The 13,199-nt window shown below is 43.3% G+C and overlaps 1 protein-coding gene across 1 annotated transcript in view; it reads left to right on the top strand.

Moving 5' to 3' along the window:
• The window catches only part of LOC139260472 (protein APCDD1), a 36,273-nt gene extending 23,668 nt beyond the window's left edge, over positions 1-12,605 (top strand). The window contains exons 4-5 of the mRNA XM_070877016.1: positions 6,269-6,590; positions 11,681-12,605. Of these exons, the coding sequence (XP_070733117.1) occupies positions 6,269-6,590; positions 11,681-12,141 (783 nt within the window). The 3' untranslated portion in view covers positions 12,142-12,605. The remainder of the gene's footprint in view (positions 1-6,268; positions 6,591-11,680) is intronic.
• Positions 12,606-13,199: the final 594 nt, after the last annotated feature.

Here is a 13,199-nt window from a genome sequence, read left to right as displayed (position 1 = left end):
GGAAGGCTGCAAATGAGGAGAAGGGGTTGGAGATCAGAGGTGGAAAGATGATTGCCTATCGCATTGTCTGTACCCTGCCGAAGAATCCAGCAGGGGCAGCGAGCAAACGGGTTCGCTTTAAGTGCGACTGTTTTCCAACATAATACTTTAAGAGCCTCCCCAAATATGCTAATAGTCTTCATGTATTTTAGCCACTTGGCCTGCATGCGGTGGTAAGCATTGTTTTGGGGGAAAGAAGCCTTTGACCTGGAAGAGGAAACTGGATGCATTGGTGATCATTTTCCAACAATCTATCGACTCTGGATCAGTTCCTATGGACTGAAGGGTAGCTAATGTAATGCCACTTTTTAAAAAAGGAGGGAGAGAGAAAGCAGGTAATTATAGACCGGTTAGCCTGACATCAGTAGTAGGGAAAATGTTGGAATTAATCATTAAGGATGAAATAGCAGCCCATTTGGAAAGCAGTGATAGGATCGGACCGAGTCAGCATGGATTTATGAAAGGGAAATCATACTTGACGAATCTTCTGGAATTTTTTGAGGATGTAACTAGTAGAGTGGACAAGGGAGAACCAGTGGATGTGGTGTATTTGGACTTTTAAATGGCTTTTGACAAGGTCCTGCACAAGAGATTTTTGTACAAAATCAAAGTGCATGGTATTGGGAGTAATGTACTGATGTGGATAGAGAACTGGTTGGCAGACAGGAAGCAGAGAGTCGGGATAAACGGGTCCTTTTCAGAATGGCAGGCAGCTACTAGTGGGGTGCCACAGGACTCACTGCTGGGACCCCAGCTCTTTACAATATACATTAATGATTTAGATGAAAGAATTGAGTGTAATATCTCCAAGTTTGCAGATGACACTAAGCTGGGTGGCAGTGTGAGCTGTGAGGAGGACGCCACGAGACCGCAGGGTGACTTGGACAGATTAAGTGAGTGGGCAAATACATGACAGATGCAGAACAGTGTGGATAAATGTGAGGTTATCCATTTTTGGGGCAAAAACACGAAGGCAGAATATTATCTGAATGGCGGCAGATTAGGAAAAGGGGAGGTGCAATGAGACCTGGGTGTCATGGTTCATCAGTCACTGAAAGTGGGCATGCAGTACAGCAGGCGTAAACGAAGGCAAATGGTATGTTGGCCTTCATAGCTAGGGGATTTGAATATAGGAGCAGGAAGGTCTTACTGCAGTTGTACAGGACATTAGTGAGGCCTCACCTGGAATATTGTGTTCAGTTTTGGTCTCCTAGTCTGAGGAAAGACGTTCTTGCTATTGAGGGAGTGCAGCGAAGGTTCACCAGACTGATTCCAGGGATAGCTGGACTGACATATGAGGAGAGACTGGATCAACTGGGCCTTTATTCACTGGCGTTTAGAAGGATGAGAGGGGGTCTCATAGAAACATATAAGATTCTGACGGGACTGGATAGGTTAGATGCAGGAAGAATGTTCTCGATGTTGGGGAAGTCCAGAACCAGGGGACATAGTCTTAGGATGAGGGGTAGGCCATTTAGGACTGAGATGAGGAGAAACTTCTTCACTCAGAGAGTTGTAGACCTGTGGAATTCCCTGCCACAGAGAGTTGTTGATGCCAGTTCATTGGATATATTCAAGAGGGAGTTAGTTATGGCCCCTATGGTTAAGGGGATCAAGGGGTATGGAGAGAAAGCAGGAAAGGGGTACTGAAGGAACGATCGGCCATGATCTTATTGAATGGCAGTGCAGGCTCGAAGGGCCGAATGACCTACTCCTGCATCTATTTTCTATGTTTCTATATTTCTATGTGGCTCTTTGGAGGCAGTTTGGGGAGTTCCACTTCGAGTTGAAGGCGATAATAAGATTTTTTTATTATTATTCGTTCATGGGATGTGGGCATCGCTGGCAAGGCAAACGTTTATTGCCCATCCCTAATTGCCCTTGAGAAGGTGGTGAGGCACCTTCTTGAACCGCTGCAGTCCATGTGGTGAAGGTACTACGTGGGCCTCCCTGACCTGTGTGAGAACACCACCGCAGGTCGGTGCTATAAATAGAGCTGGAGCGTCGGGCCCTGGAACATCGTGGGCCTCCCTGACCTGTGTGAGAACACCACGCAGGTCGGAGCTATAAATAGAGCTGGAGCGCTGGGCCCTGGAACATCGTGGGCAAAGGTGCGGCGAATGAGGGTTTGGGGCCCAGAAGATCCGAGGGCCCAGGGACAGCACGGACCTGCCCGCACTGCGATATGTGTGCGCACTATGTCTGTGCAGCAGAGCAAGTCTCCAGTCATCCTGGTTCAACCCTTGCCACTGGACAAAGGCCTAGCTCTGTCGTGCCCGTGTGGTGGTTGATGTGCAAGAGTCACCACACGTTAAAAAAAATTCACACACAGGCATTTTCCACCCCGTCAACTGGAGTTCAGGATTGGAACATCGGGTCCTTCATTGAAACATCTGTGAACTCATGGAAGCAAATCATCCTCGTTCGAGGGACTGCCTATGATGATGATGATGATGATGAAGGCACTCCCACAGTGATGCCAGGTGGTCCGTCCACTTTTATTATTATTGTTTTTCGTAGCGGTTTGTTACAACTGTGTTGCTTGCTAGGAAATTTCAGAGGGCAGTTAATAGTCAACCACAAGATCAACAATATCAATAGATGAAGAAGCATAAGGTGAGGCATCGAGGTAGAGAGCGACAGCTGTTAGTTATACTTGTGAGGGACATGAAGAAATTATGCCACAAAATATTAGCAGAAAAACGAATATATTCATCTGAAATTCCTCTCTGCTATCTTAGCGGAAGAATTAACCCATATATTTTAAACAGATTAACATCTTTGCTAATATAGAGAAGAGGATGAAGATATTAGTATTCATTTGCTAGCATCCCACAGCATAACTTTAGGATCTAGCTATTGAAAGAAATTAGATTTCAGGCCATTTTAATGTAACTGCTTAATTCAAATTACTGAATAATTCAAAGTTTTGCTGCCCCATTCATGGGCAAATAAGGAGATCAAAATGTGGTGAACTGTGAGAGGGTTGGACATTATGCAGCATGAAGGAAGTTGACAAATGTTTTGTGGACAAGGTTAGATTATGAGCAGAGATCATAAGGAAATGGAGCAGAAGAGAGGGCAAAACAGTTGGGAAACCCTGAGTTAATCAAACGAAATTGAGAGGATGAACCATCGCGTACAGCTGGCTTCATAAATTCTCATATGAATCTATTGACATTCTCTGGCACACAAGTTTGAAGTCCTGCCATTAATGAGCCTGGTCTTTAGTAAAGTGACTTATGTGCATGGAATGCTAACTCACTCCCAGACCTAGCTTTGAGACGGGCCCAGTGATAAAGTGCTTCATATAAACATGAGTGCACAAGGGAAAGTCTTTACTCTGAATTAAAGATAAGAAAAAAGTACTCTTTAAAGTCTGTGATTCTTGCTGTTTCCCACAGTCTAGCAACAGGAGGGTGATTCAAATCCAGCTGGTTTTGGTATACTATCTACTCCTGTAATTTAAAAGCTTAATTCGAATTACTGGATAATTTGAAGTTGAATTGCGCTTAAAAGGGCTACTGTACCATTTGAATACAATTGCTTAATTCAGATTACTAGATAATGCAAATTTTGGGGGGGCAAATATCAACGTTCAATTATGAGGAGTAAACTGGACTGATGGGTATTTTGTGTTGCTTTGTTCTTTTACTTCTCTCTATGACACTGGCATGCATTATGTCATTGCTGTTGGGTCTATTTGTGTAAGATTGGATTCATACAGTTTCACCAAGATGAGTTATGGGGTAAATATTTCATATCTAAATAAACTGCACAATCAATAAAGATTTTAGCACTGCGATGAGGAGAAATTTCTTCACTCAGAGAGTGGTGAATCTCTGGAATTCTCTACCTCAGAGGGCTGTGGAGGCTCAGTCGTTGAGTATATTCAAGACAGATCGATAGATTTTTGGATATTAAGGGAATCAAGGGATATGGGGATAGTGCGGGAAAATGGAGTTGAGGTCGAAGATCAGGAGCTAAATGGCATACTCAAGCTCCTATATCTTATGTTCTTATTTTCAGTTCTGACTGCATATGATTCACATATAGTAAAAAGAAAGACTTGCATTTATATAGTGCCTTTCATGACCTCCGGATGTCTCAAAGCGCTTTACAGCCAATGAATACTTTTGAAGTGTAGTCACTGTTATAATATAAGAAATGCACAGCTAACTCCCACAAACAGCAATGTGATAATGACCAGATAATCCATTTTTGTGATGTTGATTGAGGGATAAATATTGGCCTGGACACCGGGGATAACTCCCCTGCTACTCTTCAAAATAGTGCTATGGGATCTTTAATGTCCACCTGAGAGCAGCTGAAAGACGGCACCTTCGGCATTACAGCACTCCCTCAGCACTGCACTGGAGTCTCTGTTTTTGTGCTCAAGTCTCTGGAGTGGGACTTGCACCCAAAACCTGCTGACTTTGTCATATAAATATATTCCGATTCTATTTTGTAAGAAATTTATCAGGCTGGGGACCACAGCGTAAATCTGAGGGTGATACAAAACATAGAAACATAGAAACATAGAAAATAGGTGCAGAAGTAGGCCATTCAACCCTTCTAGCCTGCACCACCATTCAAGGAGTTCATGGCTGAACATGCAACTTCAGTACCCCCTTCCTGCTTTCTCGCCATACCCCTTGATCCCCCTAGTAGTAAGGACTTCATCTAACTCCCTTTTGAATATATTTAGTGAATTGGCCTCAACTACTTTCTGTGGTAGAGAATTCCACAGGTTCACCACTCTCTGGGTGAAGAAGTTTCTCCTCATCTCGGTCCTAAATGGCTTACCCCTTATCCTTAGACTGTGACCCCTGGTTCTGGACTTCCCCAACATTGGGAACATTCTTCCTGCATCTGACCTGTCTAAACCCGTCAGAATTTTAAACGTTTCTATGAGGTCCCCTCTCATTCTTCTGAACTCCAGTGAATACAAGCCCAGTTGATCCAGTCTTTCTTGATAGGTCAGTCCCACCATCCCAGGAATCAGTCTGGTGAATCTTCGCTGCACTCCCTCAATAGCAAGAATGTCCTTCCTCAAGTTAGGAGACCAAAACTGTACACAATACTCCAGGTGTGGCCTCACCAAGGCCCTGTACAACTGTAGCAACACCTCCCTGCCCCTGTACTCAAATCCCCTCGCTATGAAGGCCAACATGCCATTTGCTTTCTTAACCGCCTGCTGTACCTGCATGCCAACCTTCAATGACTGATGTACCATGACACCCAGGTCTCGTTGCACCTCCCCTTTTCCTAATCTGTCACCATTCAGATAATAGTCTGTCTCTATGTTTTTACCACCAAAGTGGATAACCTCACATTTATCCACATTATACTTCATCTGCCATGCATTTGTCCACTCACCTAACCTATCCAAGTCACTCTGCAGCCTCATAGCATCCTCCTCGCAGCTCACACTGGCACCCAACTTAGTGTCATCCGCAAATTTGGAGATACTACATTTAATCCCCTCGTCTAAATCATTAATGTACAATGTAAACAGCTGGGGCCCCAGCACAGAACCTTGTGGTACCTCACTAGTCACTGCCTGCCATTCTGAAAAGTACCCATTTACTCCTACTCTTTGCTTCCTGTCTGACAACCAGTTCTCAATCCACGTCAGCACACTACCCTCAATCCCATGTGCTTTAACTTTGCACATTCATCTCTTGTGTGGGACCTTGTCGAAAGCCTTCTGAAAGTCCAAATATACCACATCAACTGGTTCTCCCTTGTCCACTTTACTGGAAACATCCTCAAAAAATTCCAGAAGATTTGTCAAGCATGATTTCCCTTTCACAAATCCATGCTGACTTGGACCTATCATGACACCTCTTTCCAAATGCACTGCTATGACATCCTTAATAATTGATTCCATCATTTTACCCACTACTGAGGTCAGGCTGACCGGTCTATAATTCCCTGTTTTCTCTCTCCCTCCTTTTTTAAAAAGAACTATACTTAACAGAAAACAAGAATGAATTGCTCCAAGCATTTGATTGTATGCCGCCTAGGGGTAGCATGCAGATTTATTAAATCACTTCAGAAGTCACCAGCCCGAGTTTTAAAGTTAGAACATCTTTTGCTCTGTAGATTTTTTTAAGTCTGCAGAACCGTAACAAAATACTCATTGACCGACGCATAAAGTTAAATCTTAACCCTACCCAATTCCGTAATTTATCACTTAGAATTTCTACTTCTCTTATCGTTTCAGAATCACGACCATTCCTGCATAGCTTGTCGGATAATCTACCGATCGGATGAGCACCACCCTCCCATTCTGCCGCCAAAGGCAGACCTGACTGTGGGGCTGCACGGCCAATGGGCGAGCCAGCGGTGTGAGGTGCGGCCTGAGGTGCTCTTCCTCACCCGGCACTTCATATTCCACGACAACAACAACACTTGGGAAGGACATTACTACCATTTCTCGGACCCTGTGTGCAAGCACCCAACTTTCACCATCTACGCCAAGGGCCGTTACAGCCGAGGGATCCCTTCAACCAAAGTAATGGGAGGAACAGAGTTTGTGTTTAAAGGTAATATGAAATGGATCAATTAATATTTTTTTGTCTCTGAACCCCGTGGTGGTTACAGAAATTATTTCATGTCCTGGCAGGAGCACAGAAACATAGAAAATAGGTGCAGGAACAGGCCATTTGGCCCTTGGAGCTTGCACCACCATTCAATATGATCATGGCTGATCATGCAACTTCAGTCCCCCACTCCTGCCTACTTTTCATACACCCTGATCCCTTTTGAATATATCCAACAAACTGGACTCATCAACTTTCTGCAGTAGAGAATTCCACAGGTTCACAATTCTCTGAGTGAAGAAGTTTCTCCTCATCTCGGTCCTATATGGCTTACCCCTTATCCTTAAACTGTGACCCCTGGTTCTGGACTTCCCCAACATCGGGAACATTCTTCCTGCATCTAACCTGTGCAATCCCATCAGAATTTTATATGTTTCTATGAGATCCCCTCTCATTCTTCTAAATTCCAGTGAATACAGGCCCAGTCGATCCAGTCTTTCTTCATATGTCAGTCCTGCCATCCCGGGAATCAGTCTGGTGAACCTTCGCTGCACTCCCTCAATAGCAAGCACGTCCTTCCTCAGATTAGGAGACCAAAACTGAACACAATACTCAAGGTGTGGCCTCACCAAGGCCCTGTACAACTGTAGTAAGACCTCCCTGCTTCTATACTCAAATCCTCCCACTATGAAGGCCAACATGCCATTTGCTTTCTTTACTGCCTGCTGTACCTGCATGCCTACTTTCAATGACTGATGTACCATGACACCCAGGTCTCGTTGCACCTCCCCTTTTACTAATCTGTCACCATTCAAATAATACCATCATCATCTGAGCCCGCAGCACAAGCCAACTGCCCGCTCCCAGTCCTGATACTCATATTTGATATAGCCAATGACTTCTCAGCTCTTCGCAAACATAGTTCTCAAGAGGTTAAACAATGCAATTGTGTAAAAAGAAAGAGTCGTGATGAAACTGATACGTACCAACAGTGTCATTTTTGGTTGTAGGCAAGATGAATTATAGTGCTCTTAAACATGCAACATAAATCCAATGATATACCAGTCCTGTATAGATGAGCTAGGCATCAATAGTGCCAGGATTACCTTCTTCAAACGTTCACTGATCCCTAGCTTCTCGCTCAGTGTAATTTCAATGAAATTGACAAAAAGAAACGCCCTCCGAGATATTGCGGTAAATTTTCGTCTTCACCACTTTGCCGGTAATCTGACAAAGCAGTTTGCCCATCTGCCATTGAACTCAATTGAATAGAAATTGGGCAAGTTCTGTAACAGGCGGAAGATCCACTCAGCCAAATTAATGCCCATGCGGTGACGAGGAAAATTTACCCCCACTTTATCAACAGACCCAGCCCTGGCTACTGATGGTCAGCTGAGCACGGATTAACATCATTCCCAGTCTTGGATGGCAACTTCAGCACTTAGGCGGAAGTCAAAGGCTTGGTTCCAATCGAGTTGCATTATTAAGAAGAAATTGTGTGCTGTCCCGGAGAGGTTACAGGAGTGGGAGTCCTGGCTGATTCCTCCAATTCGTAGCTGCTTAAGAAATTCTTCGCTGCGTGTGCATGAATTTCTGAAATGTGCTACTGGTAGGATTGCCAACTTTGGTTTCATCATATGACCTCCTGCCTTCAACTGCCCCGTCCCCACTCTCCCGCCATTGGTCACTCAACATTTGTCATCACTACCCCTCTGACACTGACCATAACTTCAGGATTTAGCGCATGCGCAGATAAACGTGGAAATCCTGAAGTTGTGGTCAGTCATTTCCTGCTCCACCATAGTAGAAAATCAGTGAAATCACTTGAACTGATGAAAATTTAGCTTTTCCAATCTAATTGCGCTGTTAAATACCCCATTAAAAATTAAACCTCGTTGGTATAAGTGTAATTGGGATTTTAACAGCATAGGTTTTTAAATTCGTTCATGGGATGTGGGTGCCACTAGCAAGGCCGGCATTTATTGCCCATCCCTAATCGCCCTTGAGAAGGTGGCGGTGAGCCACTTTCTTGAGCTGCTGCGGTCCTTGTGCTGAAGGTACTCCCACAGTGCTGTTAGGGAGGAAGTTCCAGGATTATGACCCAACCCAGCGACGATGAAGGTTTGGCCAGATTTTTCCAAGTCAGGCTGGTGTGTGACTTGGAGGGGAACTTGGAGGTGATGGTGTTCCCATGGGCCTGCTGCCCTTTTCCTTCTAGACGGTAGAGGTCGCATGTTTGGGAGGTGCTGTCAAAGAAGTATTGACTGCTGAACAACCGTTCTGGCCCTGAAAAACTAATTTTATTTTTGTGAAATATCAAATTTCTCAATTATGTTAGAAAATGACTAGATTTTAAATATCTTATGATTTTCAGCTTCTACCTAAGCCCCATGTGTATGTCCCAATTTTTACTTCTCTCTCCGTAAAACATTTTAAAAGTGAATTGAATTGTGATTTTTATTTCCTGTTTTGCCGTCTGTGAGAATTCTTCAATGTGATTAGACAGCTTGATGACATCACTGCTGCATTGTGCTGGGGATACCCTATTGACAAATTGATAAATTGACAAATCAATTTAATATCAGGAAAGGTTAAGTTCTCATCACAGAGATGGTGAATCTTTGTGGGCAGCTTTCTCTGAGGTCAACGGCAAGCGCCACCACTTCACCTCTGACCGTAAATTCCAGGCGAACTTTTTATGTTATCTTCAATATTTTCATAACTTATAATCAAAAGTGTTTAAAGAAAATGCAAAAAAAAAACATTTTTTTTAATAATAACCTTATGATTTTTCTCCTGGGCTGCTCGCAGCAGTGTCCGAGAGATTAATCTTCAATTTCTGGAGACTCCTGGACAGTCCTAGAGAATTTGTAACCCTAGCTGCTGGCAAGTGAGGCTCCCTGTCAGCAGTGAGCACTCATAAATTACCCTGTGTGAGTTATTCTTTCACCTCAGGCAAGGAGACTGGAGATACTCATAGGCTGCTCTAATGGGAAAAGCGGTGCACCTGTCCCAGACACCCAGTGTGAGCGCCCAGTACATGCGCGCACATTAATATTAAAGCCACCATGTCACTGTATCTGTGTCCCGAGAGTGCAGAGCTGAATATTGCACAATTCCACAACAATGCTAATATTGCGTTATGAATGATTGTGTACACGTGATCAGCATACACAGGACTGCCAAAATGTACAACACTAGCTGGCATTCAACTTACTATAGCAACGGAATGACTGAATGTTACTTTATCATACAATGCAGGCATTCAAATACTGGAAGCAAAAGCATTAGATGTATTCATAGGTTGTGATGTGTCCAAATGACTCTTACCAGACTGGCTCCTACTGTTGTAATTTCAAACCACTTTATCTTTGACAAGTAACAATTATTTGCCCGAGTGTATAAGACATCCATAATATGGTGGACTGGACACTACTCTTTTATTCTCTATATGACGGTGTTAAATTTTATGTTCTGAATGAACACCTGTCGTTTAGACACGTTAAATTATTTCATCCCCCCCAGTTTTGATAAATTTACGAATCTGTTCTTTGAGGCAGCAAACATGTGTCTTCTAGCTGGTGTGAAGTCGTGCGTAAAGGAGATTGAGGAATGCTCCACCAACTAAATAATGGCCCGTATTTTGCAGTTGGCAGCGTAATTAAGGATTACACCGCTGGCATCCAAACCGAACCCGCACTTACCTGTTGCGAGGCCCCAAAGGAAAAGTTTGTGTGAGACGCTGCAGAGTTGAGCACAGCGCAGTGGCCCATGGATCCCAGGGGTGCACCGTGTGTGTAAGCTGTGCCTGGGATCACGTAGGCCACTGCTCCAATCAACAAACAGAAGGTCGAGCAAAACTTGCGTATTAACATCGCTAGTGCAATGCTTTCTGCTGAAAACTATTGGTTAAGAGCTGCAGGAATGACTCTCATGCTGACGTCTTAAGAGTTATTAATACAGAAACATGCAGACACACCTCACACTTTTTCTCCTGATAATTGGTGAGTTAATCCCCAACTAAATGAACCTTTAAATCATGACAAGCAGTGGACAGACATCATAGACAACATCCTGTGGGTCATATGTAAATGCTTCCATTTCTGGCCTTGAATACCATTAAAAATTACTTAGAATTGTCAGGGGGCCCTGCACCTGTTTGCATCAGCCGTAAAATTTTAATAACTAACTGCTGGACCGCTGGAGGGCAATTAGCCTAACTCTGCGCCAGCAATTAGGATTTCCACGCCGGTGCGGAACTTAACACATCGCAAGCGCGTGCGGAAATCCCAAACTTGCTGTTCATGTCAAAGGCGGTATGACAGCGTACTCTGGGAGCACTCTGAGGGTATGCTGTCGTACTGACCGCAAAATCCAGGCCAATAGTTTTACGACGGGTACAATTTATTTCTGAAGCAGAATGGTTGCCATTATGTGCACGAGATGGCACAGGGCCTCCTGGGTGCTTCCCATTTCCCATCTTTTTACCTAAGCTAATCAGAACCAAAATCATTGGAGGTGTGCTCGCTACATTCGCCAGGTTTTGCAGATTTTAAATGTTTGCAGCTTGACCAAGCGGCTGAGCAGCACTGTTGGAGATGCGCTCTCTTGTCCCGTCAGTTTTATATATTAGCTATAACACATCTCACCGTATGTGCATTGCCCCTCCCCCCCTTCCCTGACGTGCATTCCTGACTGTGTGTTAAAATAATGGGAGAAGAAAAATGAACTCCCATTTAAAGCATTCTTGCTGCATTAAGTAACCTCACTTGGGGTAGAGAGAACTTTACTCTGCATCTAAATCATACTGCATGTGGCCTGGGACTGCTTGAGGCTGATACTGGGTGCCCAGAATGGGAAAGGTTTCCATTTGCCACTGTTAAAATCCCTCGCCTTGATGAGCACAAAAATGCAGCCAAGAAAACTTCAAAATTAAAACCCACACACATTCCCAACATTTGTAAAACTACCTGAAATATTTTCACTCGGAGCAGTTGCCACCCAATGCAGTGTGGGCAAAGGTATGTATGTTAGTGCAGAGGTTATAGTTTAATGTTAAATGTTTGGCATAACCTTTTCAAATCTTGTTTCAGTAAACCACATGAAGGTGACGCCAATGGATGCTGCAACTGCATCGCTCTTGAACGTCTTCAACGGCAATGCGTGTGGGGCTGAGGGTTCATGGCATGTGGGAGTGGAGCAGGATGTCACTCACACCAATGGCTGTGTGGCTCTGGGGATACGCCTCCCTCACACCGAGTATGAGCTCTTTAAGATGGAACAGGATGCTAAAGGTCGATACCTGCTGTTCAACGGGCAAAGACCGAGTGACGGGTCCAGTCCAGACAGGCCAGAGAAGAGGGCCACATCTTACCAGGCTCCTTTAGTCCAGTGTGCAGCATCTGCAGTAGGATCTGCAGTAGAGTCAATGGAAGACAGTAAACAAGACAAATCCATCAACAATGGATCGGAGAGAAATTACTACTCTGCCAGTTCTTTTGTGTCACTGTTTGTTTGTGTGCTTCCTTGTATGGTCAAGCACGTCTTCAGCTAAGCACGACCTCATCTTCCCATGGCTTCTATGGTGGAAAACTAAGAAACCAGAGTTTCTTTCGCCATCCAGACAGTTTATTTACTTGACGCACTTCAATGCCTAAATACTGTTACTCCATTTGAAGGCGTCAGTTTGATTTTTCCACTTTAAACTCCATCCAGTGAACTTCAGACATGGAACGAATAGTATCGACTGCACAACAGTAACAGCACTTTATTACGATGGAAGATTTTATCCGGCATGCACTGTAAAAAATGTACATAGTTTGCCAAGTATATTCAAGCTAATGTCGTCTGTTGCATTCTCCTCCCAATGACTATGTGCTTCAGGTAACTCCGGAGGGTACTTTTAATTGGTAAATTGAACTAGTGTTTGTATATTTGAATCAAGAATTTCAATGTGCAAAATCTGGAATTACAAAAACAAACTATGGCTAACAGGTAAAAAGGAGTTACTGTCTTCCATTAACAGGAACACTAGTAAAAAATAATTATGGTATTTTTTAAAATACTGCTTCTACATTTTATTTTTCCTTACATGGATACAAGTAATTAGTTGTATCATTTCTATAAAAGTTAAACAAAATTTCTGCTGTGGATTTTGTGTGGCACTTGTTTTCCAGTTACTTTGTTAAAAATCTAGGTGTAGGTTCGACATTATTTATATACCAAGCCACCAGACATGTTTTTACTGGTTTGTTCTTAACTTTTGGCATAATTAATTTTTGTATGTGCTTAATGTGATTTCTAAAATCATATTTTTGAAAAGTGCATTTGGGCAATTGTATAATAACTAAATCATTATAATGTGGTTTAAATATTTTCTGATTTAAATGTGTTGTCTGTTTGTTACTCCCTCTTCCTTAAGCATTTCTACAAAAAAGCACAACAGCTTCAGATCAAATCAAGGTGTTTGATAGTTTTCTTAAACTGCAAACGATAATTCCGTAATTGTGCCTATGTGCCAGTAAAGGCATTATTCAAATCATGTCCTAATATTTAATTTAGTGCAAGGCTATTACAAATCATTTGAGCACCGTGTGATATTTGGATAGAATC

This window comes from Pristiophorus japonicus, chromosome 1 (assembly GCF_044704955.1).
Source record: "Pristiophorus japonicus isolate sPriJap1 chromosome 1, sPriJap1.hap1, whole genome shotgun sequence".
In the NCBI taxonomy this organism is placed as follows: domain Eukaryota; kingdom Metazoa; phylum Chordata; class Chondrichthyes; family Pristiophoridae; genus Pristiophorus; species Pristiophorus japonicus.
The sequence above is the reverse complement of the archived record's forward strand: the minus strand, read 5'-3'. Positions and strand labels throughout refer to the sequence as shown.